This window comes from Dasypus novemcinctus, chromosome 12 (assembly GCF_030445035.2).
Source record: "Dasypus novemcinctus isolate mDasNov1 chromosome 12, mDasNov1.1.hap2, whole genome shotgun sequence".
NCBI classification, from domain to species: Eukaryota; Metazoa; Chordata; class Mammalia; order Cingulata; family Dasypodidae; genus Dasypus; species Dasypus novemcinctus.
Genome location: NC_080684.1, coordinates 78,230,253 through 78,251,408, shown reverse-complemented (window position 1 = coordinate 78,251,408; position 21,156 = coordinate 78,230,253). Strand labels below are relative to the sequence as shown.

General features: G+C 46.1%; 1 protein-coding gene across 3 annotated transcripts in view; it reads right to left on the bottom strand.

Annotated features, from left to right (window-relative positions):
- Window positions 1–21,156, bottom strand: part of PLXNC1 (plexin C1) — a 137,014-nt gene that overhangs the window by 36,712 nt on the left and 79,146 nt on the right. For all 3 annotated transcript variants that reach the window (XM_058308541.2, XM_058308540.2, XM_058308539.2), the window contains exons 12-21: window positions 20,663–20,750; window positions 16,855–17,058; window positions 16,554–16,739; window positions 14,202–14,304; window positions 11,064–11,165; window positions 10,657–10,760; window positions 7,750–7,788; window positions 7,384–7,508; window positions 6,654–6,852; window positions 2,167–2,313 (exon numbers count right to left, since the gene is read on the bottom strand). In XM_058308541.2, the coding sequence (XP_058164524.1) occupies window positions 2,167–2,313; window positions 6,654–6,852; window positions 7,384–7,508; window positions 7,750–7,788; window positions 10,657–10,760; window positions 11,064–11,165; window positions 14,202–14,304; window positions 16,554–16,739; window positions 16,855–17,058; window positions 20,663–20,750 (1,297 nt within the window). The remainder of the gene's footprint in view (window positions 1–2,166; window positions 2,314–6,653; window positions 6,853–7,383; window positions 7,509–7,749; window positions 7,789–10,656; window positions 10,761–11,063; window positions 11,166–14,201; window positions 14,305–16,553; window positions 16,740–16,854; window positions 17,059–20,662; window positions 20,751–21,156) is intronic.

Below are 21,156 nucleotides of genomic sequence, written 5' to 3'. Positions count from 1 at the left end.
ATTCAAAAGATCCCAAACCTCAAAAGTTGCAGCCCTAATCAGATGCCGGCCTCTTCCTCCTGCCCAAATTCCAAATCTTCTCCTTTCCCCTTCCTCCTGCCTGGGGTCAATGTTTTTGCAAAACTGAAATAATGTTGGATTCCCCTAATCTATATTCACTTGCAAATATTTCTCTTTGGGGAATTTTGGTGCTTCTAAAATGTTTCAAAGGAGATGCACAAACATTTTCTAGCTTAGGACCAAAGCCCCTTGTCTGAAGACAAACCCGAAATTGTCAGGATTCAGAAAAAAGAGTCAATACGCCCTGCGACAAATGTCATCTTCTGTTCTCCAGGGTGTCCAGCAGCGTCTTCCATGCTGGATACACAACAGAATTAGCTGGAGGGTTTTAAAAAACATAGCCATGCCTGGACTCCATCCCCAGAGATTCTGATCAGTCAGCCCTGAGGAAAGACCCAGGCATTGGTATGTCTCAATCTACATTTTTCACAAGTGCCCAAGGAGATGTGAAATAAGTGTAATAAAGCTTTACCTAGCACTCCTATGCCAGGCGATGTTCTAAGTGCTTTATACAATATCGACTCTGTATCCTCGCTATAGCCTACCAGGCAGGTGCCACTGTCATCATTTCCATCTTACAGATGAGGTGACTGAGGCACAGAGAGGTTTAGAAACTTGACCACTGTCACACAGCCAGGAAGTGTCAGAGGTGGGAATCAACCCCGCCTGCTCCCTCCAGAGTCCACACTCAGCCACGATCCACAGACATCTCCAAGTGGGCTTCCTGGGCCAGCGGCTGTCAGCAGCCACCAGGCGGCTCGTCCAAAATGCAAATTCTTGGGCCACACCCCAGATCTACTGAATGAAAACCCCAGGGCAGTGCGGAGCTATCGTGTTTAACAAGCTCTCCGGGTGATTCTGAGGCGATGCCTGGCCCCACGCTACACGGCCTTGCGCCTGCAGATGCGTACGTGGAACCACCACGTGGAGCAACGCCGGCTGCCAGCTCAGCGTCCGCCTCTTGGGCGGCAGTTAAGCACGGCGCCGCCTTCAGTGGTGGGCCGAGCTACATCTGGCAGTGACCGAGGCCTCCAAACAGCTGATGTATGGAATATTCTCCCGCCAGAGGACCTGACCAGAACACGATCCACGGCGATGTGGTGCCTTCTTCAATTAGGGAACGAATTCTTCCAGGATGACACCACAGCAGTCGCCATCCAGAGCGAAGCCACAGGAGACTGGGCTCCCTTAAGGAGCACTACCAAAACCCCACTGTAATTTTTCCCCTCCTCCTCCACTAATAAGATTTGTGAAGAAGCCCAGAGTCTCCATAAAGCTAAAGATCTTGCAGCTGGAAGGCATATCTGCTCATTTTCAACCAAAACACAGCAATCTCTTCCCCTAGTTTTTCTAAGAGAAAAGCATAGAAAAGTCCTATGTGCTTTTGGAGATACATTCCATCCTTGGTGCCCTCTCTAAAATTCCTGAATGCGCCATAAATTGGTACCTCTTTCTTTAGGAAGGGTAGTGGGTGGGTGGGTGAAAGGAAGTTCTCCAGTGGGCGAGCCCCTCCTGCAGCACAGCAGTCAAGCTCCTGGAGTGATTTACGGCGTTCCTCTAAAAATATCTATGAGATCACAGTACATTAAGTGCATGACACCAAACATTTGTAACTAATCCATGAAAATAAAGTAAGGGCATTGTGTTGCAGGAGGAACCAGTTGAATTCGTCCTGTGTTATCATTCTAAAATAAGACGGCCTCAATTTGGGTGAAATATATCTTCACACATTGTCTTCCCGGGCAGAGCCATTTGAGAAATCCTGATTGCAATTATAAGTGCTGAATAGGGAGTACTTTGCATTTCCTTTGACGATGCTGAAAGCTATAAGCAATCCTGATATTAAAATCTTTGGAAATTGATGAGTACCTCAGGCATTGTTACAATAACCACCCACCCCCCCACCAAAAACAAGTAATTAAAATCTATTATGTGAACATGTGTTAATATTTTATCAACTACTGTTTTTAATTAACTAAACGTACAGGTCCTCTCACGGTAGGAACAACACCGTTTCATTTTAAGCGACACCCCCACCCCACGCCCTCATTCCCACCCAGACATAACAGTTCTGAGTCTGGACGGAAAGCCTTATCACAGACATACCACAGTACTGAATTCTGGAACCTGCCACAGCAGCCAGTCTTCATTTAGTGTATACAGGGCTTTGCAAGTGATTACATCTACAGGACCCTTGTTGATTTTCTGGTTCAGAGTTGTCACCAGCAAATAGAACGGCTCGCCAACAGTTTCCTTGGAAAAGACACAAAACTGACAGTTAGCTTTCTGCTGAATGCACTGTACTTTCCAAAGAATTAAAGTTTCAGTATACGGCAGAACGAGAAGAGGCAGCAGGCAGTGTTTTCTAACAATCAACAAGAAACCCCCAAGAAAATACATACTGCTCCACTTAGTTCTGGGAGCAACACTCAGGTGCCAAGGAAACTGTCTTCTCTCCCCAACATATACAAACGTGTACACACACATTCACACTCATTGCATTTATAGCGACAGCAACACGGAGTGCACAAAGTAGTCCATGATTCCTTTATGTTGCAGCTTATACACGATGGGCTGACATCCAGCCATTGGCTAATGCCAGTGAAGGGTTGGGAGGCTCGGAGGTTTAACCTGTGTTTGCTTTCCCGTTTATTTAATTGCCTGTTTTAGCAAACCGAAAACAAATGGCATTTTTAAAAATATACAGCTATTAGCCTTGGTAACAAGAATAAATGTAAGAACAATTCATACATTTGCCAAAGAGGATGCTTCCTGGTGCTAGTTTTAATGAAGGCAGTGCCCTCAGCTAAACACTGTGCGCCGTATCTCCTGGGCGTGTGCCGGGCCAGCACCTGGACAGTCCCCAGACACGTCCTCCCCTGGTGTCCCTCGGTGCCTTTGCCACGCTGGGCCACAAATCGACACCGTCGCCTCTGCCTGGGCCACAGCCAACTTCAGTTCCTTCAGCACCCAACTGCTCAGCCTGACGGCGTCTTTCTCCAGACTTCTGCCCTGTGCACCTCGTGGACCAGGCACTGGGGCAGGGCTGAGGGCCTGTAACTATCTAAATACCTCCAACGTGCGCGCGACTGGCCTTTGAGGAGCTCAAAGGGGAGGCTTGCACATTCTGCGTCCGCTGCTTCCTCCCAAGGCGCGTAGCCTTGGGTTGACTACAACGTATTTGCTAAATAACAAAATTTCTAATGTCCAACGGACGCAAAGCTGGAGGAGGACCTGGACCGGGCGGGAAGTCAAAGTGCCTTGGTGACGAGGGAAGCCAGCCCCTTGGCTGGGGCCGGACACCAGCGGACAAGGCGTGGGGTCCCCGGGCTCTCACGTGCATCCCCGCCGGCGGCTCGGCTGTGGCCTCCTGTAAGGGCCAGGGGACTCCAGCCCCACGTTTTGTACCTACTGTGAGAACAGCTGCCCTCTCCCATCCCCCCATTCCTCTCGCCCCCTTCTCCCCTCTCCCCGCCCCACTCTCCCAGGGGGGCCCCTGGGCTCCCTTTTACACTTCTCGCCCCTCTGCTGATGTGTCTCTGAGTCTCTTCGGTGTCGGACGGAGGTGGAATGTTCAGAAATTTCCCGCGGGGGGAAACAGTTGGGTCCAGTACATGATATTTATTTCTCACGAGAAACTTCCCGTATTTCATGGTGCACAGCCTCACTGTTCTCCTTTCCCTCTGCCCGCGGGTAAAGGCCTCACCACAAACCTGGAACCCCTGCTTTTCTCTTCTCCCCCAGCACAGATGCGAGACGGGAGCGGGGGCCTGGCGTGGTGGGGTGGGCGCTGGATGTGCCCCAGAGGTGGGCCCTCCTGGGCCGTGGGGAGGGGCAGCTACTGCCTCAGGGGCCCTGGGTCAGCTCGACGGAGGGCAGTGGCAGCTCCTCTTACCCTGCTGCCCGCGCCTGGGGTTCCAGCCCTGGCTATTTGTCTCCAGAATCCTCTGGGGCTCTTGGGAAAAAAAACAACGCGGGTGTCTGGGCCCTCCTTTAAAGCTGCAGAACCAGAATCTCTGGTGCTAAGGCTCGGGCGTCAGAAGACTCGGATATGTGGTCTGCTTGGGCAGCCACGGGGCTGTGAGGTTTCCTTGTCACCACTACATGAGATTCCTAGGGCAGTGGTAGCTGCTGGTGACAAGACCCCGGCCCCCCCTTTCCTAGGACCAGCTTGGCGTTTTCAGTGACCAGCAGACTCCATCTTCTAGGCACACTGCTTCCTGGGGAGCCAGCCTGGGGCACAGGCCCCCTCCCTACAGTGTCCCCACCTTCCCCTCCTATTATGGGAACCAGGCTCAGCCCTTCAAGGTCTTCCCCTGCATGAGACCAGACCCCTGCCCCTGACTGAGCAGGCGGCTCTTCCACCTGTGATCTCCCTCCATCCCTTGGCGCCCCCTGAGCCCGGCAGCAGGTACCCTCTTCGCCGGGGCGAAAGGCACTCAAGTCCCCGCGGGGTCCCAGAGAGCTGTGGGGTCCGGAGAAGTCACAGTCCATTCTGTGTGCTCATGCCCTGATGAGGTGTGGTCCTCACAGGGCTAAAATGTTCAAGGGACAAAAGATAAGCAAAGGTCTTAGCATACTGTTTGGCACATTCAAGAAAAGGCAAAACTTCAGTAAGGGGCAGTTAATAGGAGATGATTTTACCCACAAAGCCTTGGGGGCTCAGAGAGGGAAGTTACCTGGAGGCCACAGTTGGTGCCCCCACTCAAGTGCTCCTGGGTAAGGCAGGAGAACCAAGGCCCTCGAGTCCCACACCCCCTCTGGCTGAGGGAAGTCGGGCCTCCTTATCAGAGGGGATTATTCCACTGAAAGTGAAAGTATTGCCCACGGGTTAACATCCTCCCCACTTCCTCCTCTGTGAGCTGTGCCACCCACCACCACCCCCCAGTGCTCAAGGGGCACTTCTGAATCAGCACTGCTAACTCCTGACCCAGAATCCTTTGCTCAAGGGGGCCCTTTGGGCTCAGAGCCCAGATTTACGGAAGGCTTCACCCCACTGATGTCCGAGGGCAGTAAGAGGAATGAGCAGACCAGCCCTCGAGAGCTCAGAGGAAGAACCTCAAGATGATGGTAGAAAGAGCCAGAAAGGAATTTCAAACCAATAGCCACACCCCTGATTTGGGAGATAGAAAATGGACACCAGTAAGAAAGTGCTCTGCCCAGAGACAGCGAGCTAGGGCAGGAAGGATTTTAGAAGGCAAACCTGCTGGGGCTGATCCAAGACTCCTAGACCAGGGCTCTTTCTACTACTCCAGGTGTTATCAAATAAGAATTACCTCAACGAGCATATTAAAAATATGGATTATTGGGTTAGGAACCTATTGCCTCTGTTTAGAAGCAGTTGCAGCTCATGCAACAATGGTAGGAAGCAAAAAATATTTACCCCAAAAGTAACCACTCAACACCTCCCCAAAGCACAAGATGATTTATATTAAGTAAACAGAAAAGAAGGCAGATTTCATTAATCTTAATAAATGGGTATTGCTTGGGGAGAGGAAGGGTTTGGTAAAAAAAATGTTGTGCATCTACTGGTAAGATTGCATTAAACATTAAACTAAGCACAGTCTATTTAAAGTGCACGTTTTGGATCTGAACTTAAGTAGCACTGTTAAAACCTGTGGCAGAGCAGTGCATCTTATTCAAAGTTTAATTAGATTTCAGAACTAGCTACACATATACAATTATGCAGTTTCTCTGGAATCTGGATGCCTGGTGAAATCAAAGAAGGAGAAGAGCCCTCTGTCCTGGGAGCCTCAGAGAGGGCTGAACGAAAATTGGGTTCAACAGAACACCCTTATTTTCACATTAATATTTTATACTAATAATGGCCAACATTTATGGAGTGCTTATATCAGGGCTAAGCAACTGCATACATTTTCTCATCGGAGCGTCGAAACAGCCCTGAAATCTTCTTCTTCCAGTTCTACAGGTCATAAAAACCAAGGCTCAAAGAGGCCGAGGAAGCTGCTCACACCCTTTAGGCAGTGGTGAAATTTAGATTTGAGCCAGCAGGGGCTCTAGGGCCATGTGTCAGCCCTTGGCATGTGCAGGAAGTCTGCATTCCCAAAGATTTTAGGGTTCAGTTAGGTCACCACCGTGTTCAGAAAGTAACTGCAACGAAGTGCACTTGAGGGGCAGGTGGCCCCTGTGGAGCCTTGGTTTTCACTAGTGAGAATTGATTGTCACTGGCTTAGTCCATATTGGTGGGGAAACGGGTATTTCTAAAATGCTTCAGAGAACCTGGAAACAATTTCTCCTTTTCAGTGTTTGAAATATTCCCTCGACTCAGTACAGTTTCTTAAATGGGCCTATCGGGCTAGGAATGTTAATTAATGCTAATGACGAGCGGGAGGGCTCCTTTGAAACGTCTTATTTTCTAAATTCGAAATGAATGACATTTACATAGGCCAGCGAGAGTAAAAACAATTTTTACTTTTCCCTCTCTCTGCTCTCCACGTGGACCAAGATGAAAAGTGGGTAGATGCTGACACCGATGGAGCACCCGGGGCTTATCCTGGCCCAGAAATCAGCATCTGCTAAAAGTAATCAGCCACTGTCTTACCTCTGACCCTGGGGAAGGATGCGACACTTACCCGAAGAAATCCAGAAAGGCAGACGGACATCCAGTTTGTGAGGAGTTTTTCCACCACGGATTCCGTGCGTCTCAGCATGAGCTTGGGCTGCATGTTACTGGACTGTTCCATCAGGTCTCTGGTCAGCACCTCCAGGATGCTGGTCAGGTACACCAGCTTAGTTTGCAGGGCGATGGTTAGAAAGGAGGCAAACAGACACCTGTTTCAAAACAGAGCCTCAGTTAACTCTCATGCTCACAGGGGCTCACCAGGCAAAGGGCTGCTGTTCTTGGAGGACTTTTGTACTTTCAGGTCTAGATTCGAACCCCCTCTGTCCTCGAGCCATGAAAACCACGACGATGACAAGGGCAAGCATTTTATTGTATGTGTTTCCGGCATTTAAACGAGAGTTGTGACAGGAATGAATACTTCTCTTCCCTTAATGTTAAGGGTGTTTTTAAAACTAGAAAATAACGCTTCTGCTTTTTGGATGAGGGATAGTCGGTTTTTCTTGGTGTGGGGGTTTTTCAGGGTTTTTTGGGGGAATTGTTGTATGTGTGTGTGTTTTCAAAATAGAATTTGTGTAGGGGTGCGTGAACTGAAATCAGCACTGCATAACCGCCCAATCAGCCAGCCTGTGGATAAGGGCAGGTTCTCAAGGCGCAAAGTCAGGGTAGTGGCTTAGAATGGGTGGCTCCAAGTTGTTTTCTCTACTCAAAGGCTTCCCAAATATGAAAGAATTGACTAATACCTGTCTTTCACTGAAAAGTTTTTCTGCTTTTCAAGCGTATGGATGACAGTAACAAGGAAACTTCTATTACAAATCAGCGCATCCAAAGCAGTGAGACTTTCATTTTTGTCATTGGCGTCTCTGTTCTGGAAAAAGAAGGACATAATATAACACAACGCAATATAATATATAAACTTAAGGCTGAAAAATAGATCCACAATGGGTTTTCCAAGACAATGAACTATTTAATTTACTTTTGAATTTATGATCCCCAAAAAACGCACAATAAAATTCAAAGCAATAATAATGGAGATGATGGCGATGAAAATGATAACACTAGGACAGTCAGGCAGTCACTGGGCTAAAAATGAAAACTTATAGACTTACATGCATATCTTCAGTGAAGATGTGTGTGAAGCCACCTGACTGAGAGGAAGGAGACACTTTTATTATTTATAACATCCAAAGGAAATGAATAGTGTATTTTTGTCATTACACTGAATCCTATTTTAATAAAGTGGATCCACTATTTGCTAATCTGAGGACCCTCGGGGCTTAAACTTGCTGCCTAGCCTATAATGCATAATAAATAATTATTCAGCTCTCACGAAACACCAATGAATTCTGAAAGCCTCTGAGAATATTTATCACTGCATTGGTCCCGACTTTGGTAGATGGAGTCCCACACTTTGAAAGAATTGACTCAAAAAGTTAAAGACGTGGCTGTTAAAGATGATGCACATATTCAGACCACTCTTCAAGTGATTCACCTTCTAAGGGTAAATGCTGAATTATGTTGGTAAACTTTCAGAGGAGCCTTAGGCGAGGAGCCTACACTGACTCATACTCCGAGGTGACTGGACAGGTGGTATCCTAAAGCCATAGGATCTGGAGCCAGACTACTTGGGCTCCAGTCCTGGTTTTATCACACACAGGACACATGCCTCTGGACCTCTTCTGTCCTGACTTCCCTCATCTGTAAAATGGGGCTAAGAAGGGTGCCTACCTCTTAGGCCTGGTGTGAAAACAAAATGAATGAGTGCATAGTAAGTGCTCTAGTTTAGCTACTCTTGTTTTCAACCCTAATTTACAGCAAACTAGACCCAAGATGTGATTGTTCCACTGGTTTCTAAAAAACATTTTTATGTGCTCTGCTATGCCGCTCCTAAACAGAAACTTCTAAATGTGAGTTTTCTTTTTTGAGGTATCAGAAACGTTATTGGAATTAAACGATTAAATTTAAAAAGTATGTTGAATTTGTACATTATTATGAATCAACAGAGTGAAAATATAAACTCAGATTTCAGATTTTTTTCTTTGGATAATAATAGAAACTTTGGGCTTTCGAGCATATTAAACTTCTGCTGAAGGGAATTTTTGCTTCATAGTTTCAAATTTGTTAGCACAAGCAGAAGGCCTTCACATCAAAATTTGGTCATACTCTTTCCATCAGTAAGCAGAAAAACAAGACTCCAGAATGCATTTCAGCTGGCATTGTCCATAATATAACGCCCTCCCCTGCTCTCTGCAGCTTTTAATTATTATAAATTTAATTTTCCCTTATTTGCCTTGGGAGGGTCCTGACAAACTTCTGCTTGTTTTTCCCCTCCTCTGATGACCCCTTCTGACTTCAGTGCGCATGGCTTTACCACTTGCTTTGTACGATTAGACATAACCCTGAGTTTAATCATTTTGGCCTCTTGCAACTCTCTCATCTCCTGAAATAATACAGCATTGTCCCTGTGATTTAAAAAAAAAACAACACAACAACATTCAACTTGCAACAGTGTTGCTTTACATTCACCGCTTTATCTTGCTCCTGCTCACTGAATTTAGAAGATAGGAAAATTTCTTTTTCAGGCCACGGATTACTCTGTTCAGCACTCAAGGCAATCATTAACTGTAAGAGCCCACACAATACTCCTGGTGGTGGTAGAAATCTCCATTATTTTATTGCTATTAAATTCTTAATGGGGATCTCAGATAGCTGGGAAACGGGACTCCCAGTGCAGCGTCTGCAGGCGACTTGCACAGTCATCCTGACTGAGGGAGCTGAACTTCCCTCTCCAGGCAGTGTTTTGCCATAGAAATGGATGAGGCAGCAAATGGCAAATCTCGGTGCCTAGTACTCTTGGAGGACAAGTTACAAAAAGAAGAAGAAGAACTTCACAAGTGCAAAAGGCTGAAGTCATATTTACCGTCTTCTTGATTTACAATACTAAAGCTTTGGCAGAAAAAAAAAATCTGATGACTGTTGTGTGGAGGTATCCCAACCTCCAGACACAGCATCACATGCCATGGTGTCCGCTTCTAGAATTATAGAGAAGCTGGAAACTGCTTACTGCCTGTCTGGGTATCTGCAGTCTAGGCTTCTGGCCAAGTGTAGCTAAAAAGCTTCTGGTAAGGTGATACAAGCCCCTCTTTGGCCTGGAGAGAGATGCCTGGCTTTGCTAAGAAGTCCAGATTTAGGTACGATCATCGGCGTGGACGTGTGCCAAGGGCTGCGCCTCGCCGTGCTCTCCCGTTCAGGACAATAAGGGAGCTGGGGAATCGGGACGTGGAGGTGATAATGCAGAGGATGAGTGTACCTTGCCAAAGACTCGGCAGGGTAAATGAAGAAGGCTGAGTGAGTGGGTGAGAAAATGGAGGTGTCAGAACACGGGCGAGACTGGAACGCCAAGGGGTAAGAAGACCGCTCCCCGTTTAGCCATCATTTCGCGCAGCTGTTTCTGCTACATGAGGATGATACTAACTGATCCGCTAAAGAATAACTGCTGAGAACCATAAACACTCTACATGGCCACCAACGCCTATTCTAAGCTCCAATTCTGTACCTATCTCCTTTCCTCCCTCTAGGCCTGTAGTCCTTCTCATTTCCAATTGAGAAGTAATAGGGAATAATCCGGCACCCACAAGGTAAGTCATGCAGACAAACACAACAAATTGGCCAGCCCACAATTTATTGATTTTTAAATAAACCAGCTCGCTTCCCAGCTACAAATTCAGGTCTCAACTGGTAGTAAAATAAAGCAAAAATCATCGCTCTGAACTTCCATCCCTCCTAGGTTTTTGTTTCTGGACAAAGAGTAATGGCTAGTGACCCATCATTGCTTTATACCCTAATTAGTGCAATTAATAATTGCCCTCCTTCTTGCTCTCCTCAAACTTGAGCCATTATTTTGTACCAAGCATATTATCTATAGCCGCCTCGGAACACCCATTCCGACGATAGCAACAAGCACCTTCATTATTATTCAAGACGCAACCTTAGGAATATGATCAATGTTCTTTTACCTCGGGGAAGAAAGTTCTCAGAGCAAAATGTTTGTAGTCAAGGAAGGGAACTGTTCCAAAACTATCAACCACATCCAATTTATCCATCTGCAGCTCAGCAAAGCCTGTAAAACAGAATCCCGAGAGCAATATTTTAACTCAACAAACAATGGATAGGATCTTCGGGTGTTTTGTCTAACGGGGAGTATGACCTTGGTTTTCATTAAAGAAGAAACAATAGATAATTACTTGGTTGGCTGCAAAAAAGAGCCGAAATAAAACATCAAGCCAGGCTCAGGCCCTGCTGTTCAGTTGTCTTCTATTACACAAACATTTCTCATTATCGTGGCCATCTCCACTTACGGGTAAAGAAAATAAAATTTTTAAAAAAGGGCTTGTTTTTCTACAAATAAAGTTTTACCACCTACCATCACGAATCTCCTTCCGGAGCTCACTCTCCAGGAGCTCCAGTTGCTGGCTCTGTTTGCGGCTCAGCTCCTTGGATTTGTACCTGGTCACCCCTACAGCCGCTGAGGAGACAGAGATCCAAGGTCAGGTTGGAATGGGAACTTAAAAAAACACACAGAAGGAAAGCAAAAGCCAACCTTAGAGTTCTTTTAGAAAGAAACAAAGAGAGGGAAACATACACAAACAGCATTTAAGGGGTAGATTTTCTAAGAAGAAAAATCCCCAGCGAGGGAGAACTCTAAAGAAGAGCCTAAAATGTAGCAGAGGAAAAAACAATTCACCCATCTTAAAAGTGAAAACTAAATCAAATAACCTTCTCTTGTAACCAAAGATCCCAGCTGGCTGAAAAGTAATGAAACGAGCCAAGTTTCCCTGCCACAGGCCACTTGTATTGTTTCATTCTTTTTTTAATGTTTCTCAATTTCCCTGAAGAAAGTCAAGCCACAAAAGGGGAAAGAAACTAGAGATGCACAGTTAGCTGGATAAGTCAAACTTGCATGGATCTAAGAGGATGACACGATGAACCCCATTTCTGGCTATCACCTCTTTCTCTGCCCCATCTCGTTTCTGGCTATGCTGTAGAGGAGTATGCCGAAGGGGTTCAGGGTTCTGGTGCATGCCCTTTACTAGCTGTGTGCCCTCGGATAAGTTCCTTGGCATCTCTGTGCCTTGCCTACCTCCTCTGTAAAAGTGCCTACCGAATCACGATGTTGAGAGGATTATTTAAGCCCAAAGCACTTAGAATAGTGCTTTAAAAAGAGTATGCATTAAACAGTTGTCAACTATCATTAATCCAGAAAGTTTCTCCTCCGGATTTTGAGAGGAATTCCATGATAAAAGGTTCTGCTACCAGGAGGTGTGATTTATGCTAGAAGAAACAAGATCAATACCTTTCTTTCCTGGACCACTGCACAAAGGCAACAGTCCTAACCATAACGCGCACTGCACATCTCCAGAAAAGGGTGGAGTACGCAGTGATTCCCAAACTTCATTGAACAGGGAGCCCCTTTTGCCAGGAGCATCACTTTGGTCTATTGGTCCTCAGGCCGCACTTTGAGAAACACTGGCCCTTCGCATGGAGAGGGAGCCGGGGGGCCCAGCCACAAAGCAGTGAGTTTTCCACGGCTAACGTCTACAAGAGAAGACGCAGCAGGGACATTTGCAGGTGGCAGCCCTAAGCCAGGTGTGTTTAGTGGTCTCACAAACGATGTGAATGATGGACTAAAGAGGACATTACTCAGCCTGCTGGTGACACAGGCCTCCCTGGTATCACTGTAAGAAGGGGAGGAGAAGTTAAAGGGCTCTGCAGATAACAGACCGAAGCCAAAATCAACGTGTCAAATTTAGCCCACTTTGCAATAAAGAACATCAACAGTCTCTACAAACAAAGTGAGGGGAAAGCAACGGACAGTCACACAGAGGTCAGCAAAAGATGAGAGATTTCTAGTAAGTCATAAAGTAGATGTGCCTCGACGACGAGGCTCTTCTGTAGAAGGCTGCTTAACAGCCACAATTCAGAAAACAGAGCCCAGCATTATAATTGACAAGTAACCTTCTTACGTGAAGCGAACACCAGCCAGGACTTTGTTAAATACCAAGGCCAATTTTGGATTCTAAAGACCTAAGAGAGGTGGTCAACTTGGAGAGAGCATAAAAAATACCTGGAATGATTATCAACAGGGCAAAGTAGGGTCTCTGTAAAATGAACTCATTTCATTAGACGAGTGAATCATACACATAAATCTTGCCCTCACTGGACTGTCAACTACCCAAGGGTAAGGACCAGGCCTTAACTTGTCCTTTCTAGGGCCAGGGATTTGCGGTCACTGACAACATAATAGGTTCTCAATAAATCAACGTAAAGTAAATGGATGAACGAATGAATGAGGGAATGAATGTCTGGAAGGAGATAAAGTAGCAACTCCCTCTACTAGTTTAAAATGTTAGCACCGGGAAGCAGATGAGGCTCAACCACTTGGGCGCCCACCTACCACATGGGAGGTCTCAGGTTTGGTTCCCCATGCCTCCTGGAGAAGGCAAGCAAACAATGAGCAGACAGATGAGAGAACCACCTGGCGGACAGGGAGGATAAATAAAGAAAAAATAAAGTAAATAAAACAAATCTTAAAAATAAATAAATAAAAGTTAGAACGGCAGAATCTATATTACATCAAGGAATATGAAGAGCTACATTAGTGGTGGAGAAGAGTTGCTTTTACTAAGAAAGACGACAGGAAATTGGCATAAAACCAAAGGCAGCTGAGGAGCAGTGGTCACAAACCAAATGGTTATGGAGACCTAGTACTAGAGGAGTTAAGTGGCCTGAGTGGGGAACAATAGGGAGTGGTGGAGACTGTGGTGAAAATCCAATGAGCATGTGACGTCTCCCAAGGGGTTATCTGTCACTCAGCACTGGCAAACTGGTATTATGGAACACCTGAGTTTCAATGATCCACATCTTTCAAATTTCCAAGAGACTTTCTTAAAATGTAAAATTGCCTGATTGTTAAATATTGTCAACTCTTTCAAAGTTTTACAAAATGATGAGTGGGCCAAACAAACTCATCAGTGGGCCAGATTCACCCAGTGGGCAGCCTCCATAAGACTACTGTCCTAGGATAAGCCTTGCAGTGTTTTTATGGATGGTTTAGATCACACCTCTAAAGTGTAGTTCTGCCAAAAAAAGAAGGGCAGGAGGGGGTGGTGATGTGGAGTGTGGTGTTTGGCAGGGTGAGAAGGCAGGATCAGATGACCAAGTCCTGCCCGTCCAAAATCCCAATGGAATTCTGAGGGAATAATGAAAATGGACCAACTGTCATCACAAGTCAAAGGAATGTGGAAGTGGAGCAGACTATACTTCTCAAACACCAAGACAAGCCCCGAGTCTGTGTTATCCAACCATCTATTAATGAAGTATCTAAAAAATGTTTAGAAAGCCCTTCACATGTACTCATTATTCCTCTCCCATATTTTTATTTTGGTTTTCATCCATTAATACTTACTTGGTGCAAACAGCTCCTGTAAGCTGAAAGTCTGCCTGTCTCGTGTGAGGCCCTGGGGAATCATTTCTCTCTGACAAAATGAAACAAGCCACTTACCAACAATGACAATCAGTAGCAGGACGGGAAGCACAATCAGAAAATACCAAGGGGAGGAAACTGACTCCTGCTCAACATAGAGCTCCAGATGTCCTAGTCTGACCTAAGGGGCAAAGAGTGTCATTAGACCCCGCGGAGTTGAGTAACATCTTTAGGTCATCATTTGTCTTCCCCAAACGGTTTCCTCCAAGATACAAGAAGAGGTTGTGAGCCAGGTAGGATGTCTGAGTTTGAAACACATCTTTGAGGCAGATTAAGTCTGAGGCCATGAGCAGATGGAGAAGACTCCCTGCCCCTTGGTTTGCTGAGATGTAAGTTGAGGTGTGCTGGACCAGACCTACAGATTTTAAACATTGTCCCGCATTGCCCTGGATAACAAAGAGGTGGTACACGGTCCCCCACCCTTATTTTAAGGGAGCAACTTAACTTTGACCTCTTCTATATCGTGAGCTCTCTTGGCAGGCCTGATTCGAATAAAGCCTTCTGTGGCAAAAACCGGATTGGCGATGCTGAATAGGTTGGTCCCCAGGGGACTTTTTCAGTGTTCGCAATTTCTGGTTATAAACATTTCCTAAAACCAGTAAAGGGAAAAGTCCTCTCTCAAGCCTTTTTTCCCCACTGGCCGACGGATAAGCATTCAGGTGAGACTCCCTCCTTGGATCCACCGCTGCTCCTCCGGAGGCATTTTAGCAGTGGGGCGGGAACAGGCATTCGGGAGACAGACAGCCCTGATTCTAAACCCCAGCTGTGCCACCTGCTGTCCTGAGCAGCGACAGAATCTAGAGTTACTCACTTATGCGTCCGGCCCTCACTTTCCTGGCTTGAGTGGGACAGTCACAGTGTTGGCTTCCCAGGGCCGCTGTGAAGACTGCACGCATTAACTCATTTCCGTAAGGAGGCTCCCGGCGCTCTTCTCCAAGAGCTCCAAACTCTCCACGGGCTTCCCAGCTCCCTCAGAGCACAAACCAAGCCTGGCCACGGCCCCCAAGGTCCTCGCGAGCTGTTACCTTCCCTCTCCCCGCCCCTCGAGCCTCCACTCTGAACGCTTTCCCTTGCTCACCCTGCTCCAGCCCCAACGGCCTTCTTGGGGCTCTTCAAACCCACCAGGCACATTCCGACTTGGGATCCTTGCTACCTGCTGCTCTCTAAGCCTGGACCTGCTCCCCAGACAGCCCAGGGCCCCTGCGGTCTTTACTCAAAAGCCATCATCATCATCGGGGCCACATGCCTTTCCTGTCTACCACTACAAACCTTGCAACACTGCCGCCTTGCTCCGAGGTCCCTCCCTGCTTTAGCTTTCTCTACAACAACAATTGCCATCTAACATATTTGCTTGTTGACTTTCTTTGCTACGTGCTTGTTTATGTAAGCTCCATAAAGGCAGACGTTTCTGTCCATTTTCTTCTCTGCTGTGTCCCCACCATGGTGTAGGCACGCAGGGACTCTTTCATGAATGATGGAGAATGAAGAACGCTGGCATTTCCTCTTCTCCACTAACTGGGAAGGTGGTGGCACTTGTTGATCTAGTTGTTACTGATTTTATACTGATGACGATCCCTTTTACCAGACAGATGGTGAAGGGGAGGTTTGGCAAAGCTAAGTGACTTCTCTAAGGCCACTCAGCTAATAACCAGTGAAGCTGGGATGAGACTACAGCTCTTTCGCTGGTCTTCTTTTTTCCCTGTCCTTTATCCAATTATTTAGGACAACTGATCATAAAGCATTTTTTTTTGGTAATAGACTCTGTGGAGGCTCATGTGGCATGAATGCCATAAAGGGTAATTTCTAATATGTTGCCCTATGATCTCACATCTTGATTGTGGGATATAAATATAATGGTGACAGGCCCCTCACACAAGTCTGGGAAAAAAATTAATCTCAGCAAGGGTGACTTTATGGAGAGAGAAGCCCCCTGTGACCTTCGTTTATTTGGACTCCATGGGACTGATGCTGTGGGGATGCCAAAGAGGGCCCCATTTTGTGTTCCTGCTGAGATGTGTCACCTCTGCATTTGAGAGAAGGATGACAGCTCTTCGCCAATGGGCCAGAGATTCTGCTTGCAGATGCTACAGTCTAAATGTATGGCTAGAACAAAAGCTATCAAGACTCATTAGTATTATAGACAATGGTGTGTTTAATGCTTTGACATTCGAATAGGCACATGGATGGCTTCTGGCAGCTATTTTGGAGAAATTATGCCTGGGCTTGCAGTATCAGTTTTGTTTATTTTCTATTTAAAGTGAAGATCTAAAGATTCATGAAAGATTTCACTCTGTCTTTCTATTTGGCCAAAGAATTACCGAAAATCAGGTGAAGAATAATCATTGTAACAGGCAGGACAGCGTGACTTACACGAACTTTCTTGGAAGAGTTGGCAATGCTGTTTGCAGCAGTAATGCCTTTAATTTTGCAAAGGATGGTGGTGAGATCTTGATTTCTAGTGATATTTTCAAAACTGCAATTTAATTGCTCATTGTTCCCATGGAAGAGAGTAATTTCAATGTCTTTCTTGGAAATGTTGAAGTTATCATTTTCTTTCTGCGAAGAACAAGACAAAAATGAAGAAATCAGGGCACACGTGAAAACTCACAGGCATAAACAAGCACACCTTGCCTGGGGAAGGCACATCCCGCCCGAAAAAAAAGGAACGTACTTGAATTTTCACTTCCAGTTCCGTGTCCCCCTCGGGTTCTACCCGGTACCCTGTAAATCTGGGATCCTCGAGGTACTGCAAGGCTCCGCAGTCCAGGAAGGTGTCCTGCACTCGTAGCTTCACCATGACATTTGTATGCACTTTTGAACTCTTTAAAGCGGGGGCTAAAAACCTGCAGTACGTCGCCTCGCAATAGTCAGAGACCTGGAGGAGAGGAAAAGAGCCTTTGAATACCTTCACCAAAGAAGCCCGGCTCGGGTAGTTAGGCGCTGAGGGACCTGGGCAACTTAATTCTTCTGTGTCTGTCAAATGGCAATGTCAATACTACTAGCCCACAGGGTTGTGAGGGCTAAATTAGATACGACTGTTCATGCGAAAATGCTTAGAGTAGCGCCTGGCACGCTGGAAGCACTCACGACATGCCAGCTATTATTATTATTAATATTATTAGTGATCGTCGAAGCAGTCAGAAGAGTACGCAATGGACACACACTAGGCAGAAGGAAGCAGTTAGAGAAAGGGGGAGACTTTGGCCAAAGGGACAATGTGTCCTTCAGACCAGCAAGGCTGAGTCCAGGGAAACCAGGGAAGGGAGGGGGATTCCCCCGAGACGGCCATCAAGTGGCGACCTGCTTGTTGTCCAACGAATGGCTCTTGGTTGGGGAATCTCCTGCAGAGCTTTAACAGAAGTCACTAACCACAACAAGGAGAAGGCTTTTCAGGTGTAACAGAAAATAGGAGAAAACGACAGTAAAAGGGACAATGTGTCCCCCATGGCTGAAGTGCGGAGAATGAAAACTGGAAATAATGCAGGAAGCGTGGCCCACTTTGCAAGTCCATTAACACACACGCATGCACAAAACACAAACATAATTATTGCCATTTTCAGGTGTACAGAGAGACAAGCAAAGAAGGCCGGTGGGTAAGCGGAGGTTGAAAAACGCTTTAAAGAAGAAGGGCAACTGAAACTCGTGAAAAGAAATTTTTCAGGTTGGGAGAACTTTTCCTCTGTTTTTCTCCTCAAAAGAGGAGTATAAAAAAGAGGGTACAATAAGGTAGGAGAATCTGATGCAATGAGCTGAGATTTAGATAAGCAAAACCTTCCCTTCTCCTTCATACCTTTCCAAACTACAGCCCCAAATGCCTCGTCATGTTTCTCTCCGTAGGATGGAAGTCACCTGCTCAGCAGCCACTCACGCTGTAACCCACAGCAGGGGGGTTTTTATTGAAAACGCCTTCCAGAAAGATCAGCAGCGACGAGATCACCGACCTCATTTTCCTCAAGTCTCTATGTTTCCATACCAGTGACCAAGTCCCACTATCTGAAATGTTCTTTTCCTTTCGTTTCTAAGCAACTTCGTGGCCACCTTCACTGGGCATTCTATTTTCTCCCACTCCTTAAAATGAAGCTATTCTGCCAGATTCCTCCTAGGTGCATGCTTCTTTTCCTTCATGTTCTCACTTGCACGATACCATCCTCACTTTCCCTTCAATGGCAATATTTACAAAGACAACCTGGATGCCCCAGGCTTCACCATCTCCCCAGCACTCTAGACCTGTTCTTCTTGCAACAGCCCAATGGCCAGTTCAGCCTGTGTAATGTGCTGGCATCTCAAACACATCTGGCCAGTTGCATTAGAATCCTAATCGTTCTCCCAGCCCTTTCATAGTTACTGCCTCTCCAAACCATCCTATCATACTGCCAGAATAATAACCATAAAGCTTATCTATACTCATGTCACTTTCTGCTCAAAGATCTTCAGTGGCTCCCCAATGCCTCCAGAATTAAGGGCAAAGTTTTCAGCTTGTCACTTTCTTACGTGGTCCCAATGCAGTTTTTCACTATCCCTCCTGCTCACTCCCAACCCATCCTCCAGGGTCCAGCTGAACAGGACTGACTCACCTTCCCAGCATGGATCTGTGATTATCTTGTCCTTTGTACTTAAAATTGCTTCTGAGTCCACCTGTCCAGATCCACCCAGCCTGCTCCAGTCTACAGACATCCTTAATTCCATCCATATTTAATTTCTCTTTTATGTGGGAACACAGAATGCTTTCTTGGACTCAAAGGATTTCTGAGCTGGAAGGGAGCCAAGGACTTCGAATTTAATGATGTCCCTTTGATGACACACTGTGCTTTCAGTATCAGTCCCAGTGTAGATTTGCGATCTCCCTCCACAAAGGCAGTGACTGCCTTGTTCATCTTTTGTCACAGCACCCAGCAAAATGTTTTGCCCATAGTAGGTGTGCAATAAATTCTCAATCACATTAATTTTGGAGCAGCGCTGCAGAGGGAGAGCAAATCCACCAACAAATTCCGTCAATGCCTATGGTCAGAAAGTTGATCTCTATGACTTCAACTGGATGAACTCACTTCACGGAGACCTGGTCCAAAATCGGTTACTATTAGAAGCGTGGGGGAAGAGGATGTGGCTCAAGCAACTGGGCTCCTGTCTACCAGGTCGAGGGCTCAATGCCCAGGGTATCCTGGTGAAGGCAAGCTGGCCTGTGTGGCGAGCTGGCCTGCGCAGAGTGCTGCCCCACACAGGAGTGCCAGCCCATGTGGAGAGCTGGCGCAGCAAGATGACGCAACAAAAGGAGACACAGAGGAGAGACAATAAGAGACACAGCAGACCGTGGAGCTGAGGTGACGCAAGAGAATGATCACCTCTCTCCAACTCTGGAAGGTGACAGGATCGGTTCCCAGAGCTGCCTAATAAGAATACAAGCAGACACAGAAGAACACACAGCAAATGACCACAGAGAGCAGACAATGGAGGGAGGGAGGAGAAATAAATAAATAAATCTTTAAAAAAAAAAAAAGAGGAAGCTTGGCAATGGCTCTAAAGTGTGTCGGGAGGTGGATATGTGTGGACGAGGCTGGAAGGATGGCGTATGGGGAGGCCTCCTGTTTCTAGCCTGACCCCAGGCTGGTTCCAAGTAGGGGCAGTCTGCTGCACCCTCGGTCCCATCACCCTTGGCAGGAAGGGTCAGGCTGGGTTCCAGACAGTGTGACCTCACACTTCTCATCCAGGAAGGGGAGAATGTGGGAAAGAGGGTGGGGAAGAGCATGCAGGAAGCATTTAGAAGTGTGCTCAGAGGCCCCCGCCTGTGTCTGAAATCCCTCTATGATGCTGTGTTCCTGGCATCAGAAGCTTCAAGCTAGAAGCTCCCGAGAGAGTGAGGAGACACGTTTGTGGCTTGTGTTCCTGGGAGCTCTGGGCTGTGGTTCCTGGGTTCCTGGGAGCTCTGGGCTATGGAGGGAGAACCAGACCCCTTCTACAGTTTCCAATGTGTATGTGTGTGGAGGAGGTGACAAAAGTCATGAGGAGGGGAACCAGAAGGAAGAGACCAAATTGGGTCAAAGGGACAATGGCAAGAGAAGGAGAAGCGTAGAAAAACGATTTTTGGGACTTTAGGCAAGTCACTTAGCCTCTCGGAACTGTGGCTTTCCCTGTGAAAATGGGACCACCACCTGCTCTGCAGAGAAATGCTCTTCTTTATACCATGCCTTAAGCATCCACGAAGAGTTTTCACACATATTCAAAAAGCAACTTGGCACAAATCACACAAGGAGAAAATGGCAGGTCTGTTCATACCAAGGTCACATCTCTTTCCTCTACACCATGACTCAAAATAATCAACTGCAAGATCTTATTACCTTGATACCACAGGTGGTACATATCATACAACAGATAAAAGTCTGTGTCAAAGGCCTATAAAGAAAAAATATCCCCCAACATATTTGAGTGTGATGAGAGCAAAATCATCCTTGAAATTAATTACTATAAAGTAGTTGAAGACTTACATTTATATTTCCTTTTAACTCATGTGAAATGATTAAGTTGTCAATTACATCAAAATTTCTGCCCATTATGGTTATATTTTGACCACCACTGCAAGAAGAAAAGCAACAATCAGCATTTCATAGCAAAGGCACAAGCATTTTACACCTATGAGCAAGGCTATCAATTTATTCACATGTAATATTATACTCAGTTGTATTTGGGAGCAAAATAAGTCATTTTAATTTCAAATGCAGATTAATTTTAGAAATCTTTTAAGTGAGGATACTGGCCCCAAATTCATGATTTTTAAGAAGTATAAATAAAAAATTCAGGTCGGACCCTATTTTAACTCTAGGAAAATGCCCAAATTCTTTTATAGAATTTGAAATTTTTTGTGCCATATTGCACAGAATCAGATCATCAGCTGTACCTTGAAAAGGTTCCACTGAATAGAATTTTGTTTGATTGCTGTTTAATCTATATGAAGGACCTGAAATCTAACAATTTTCAATGT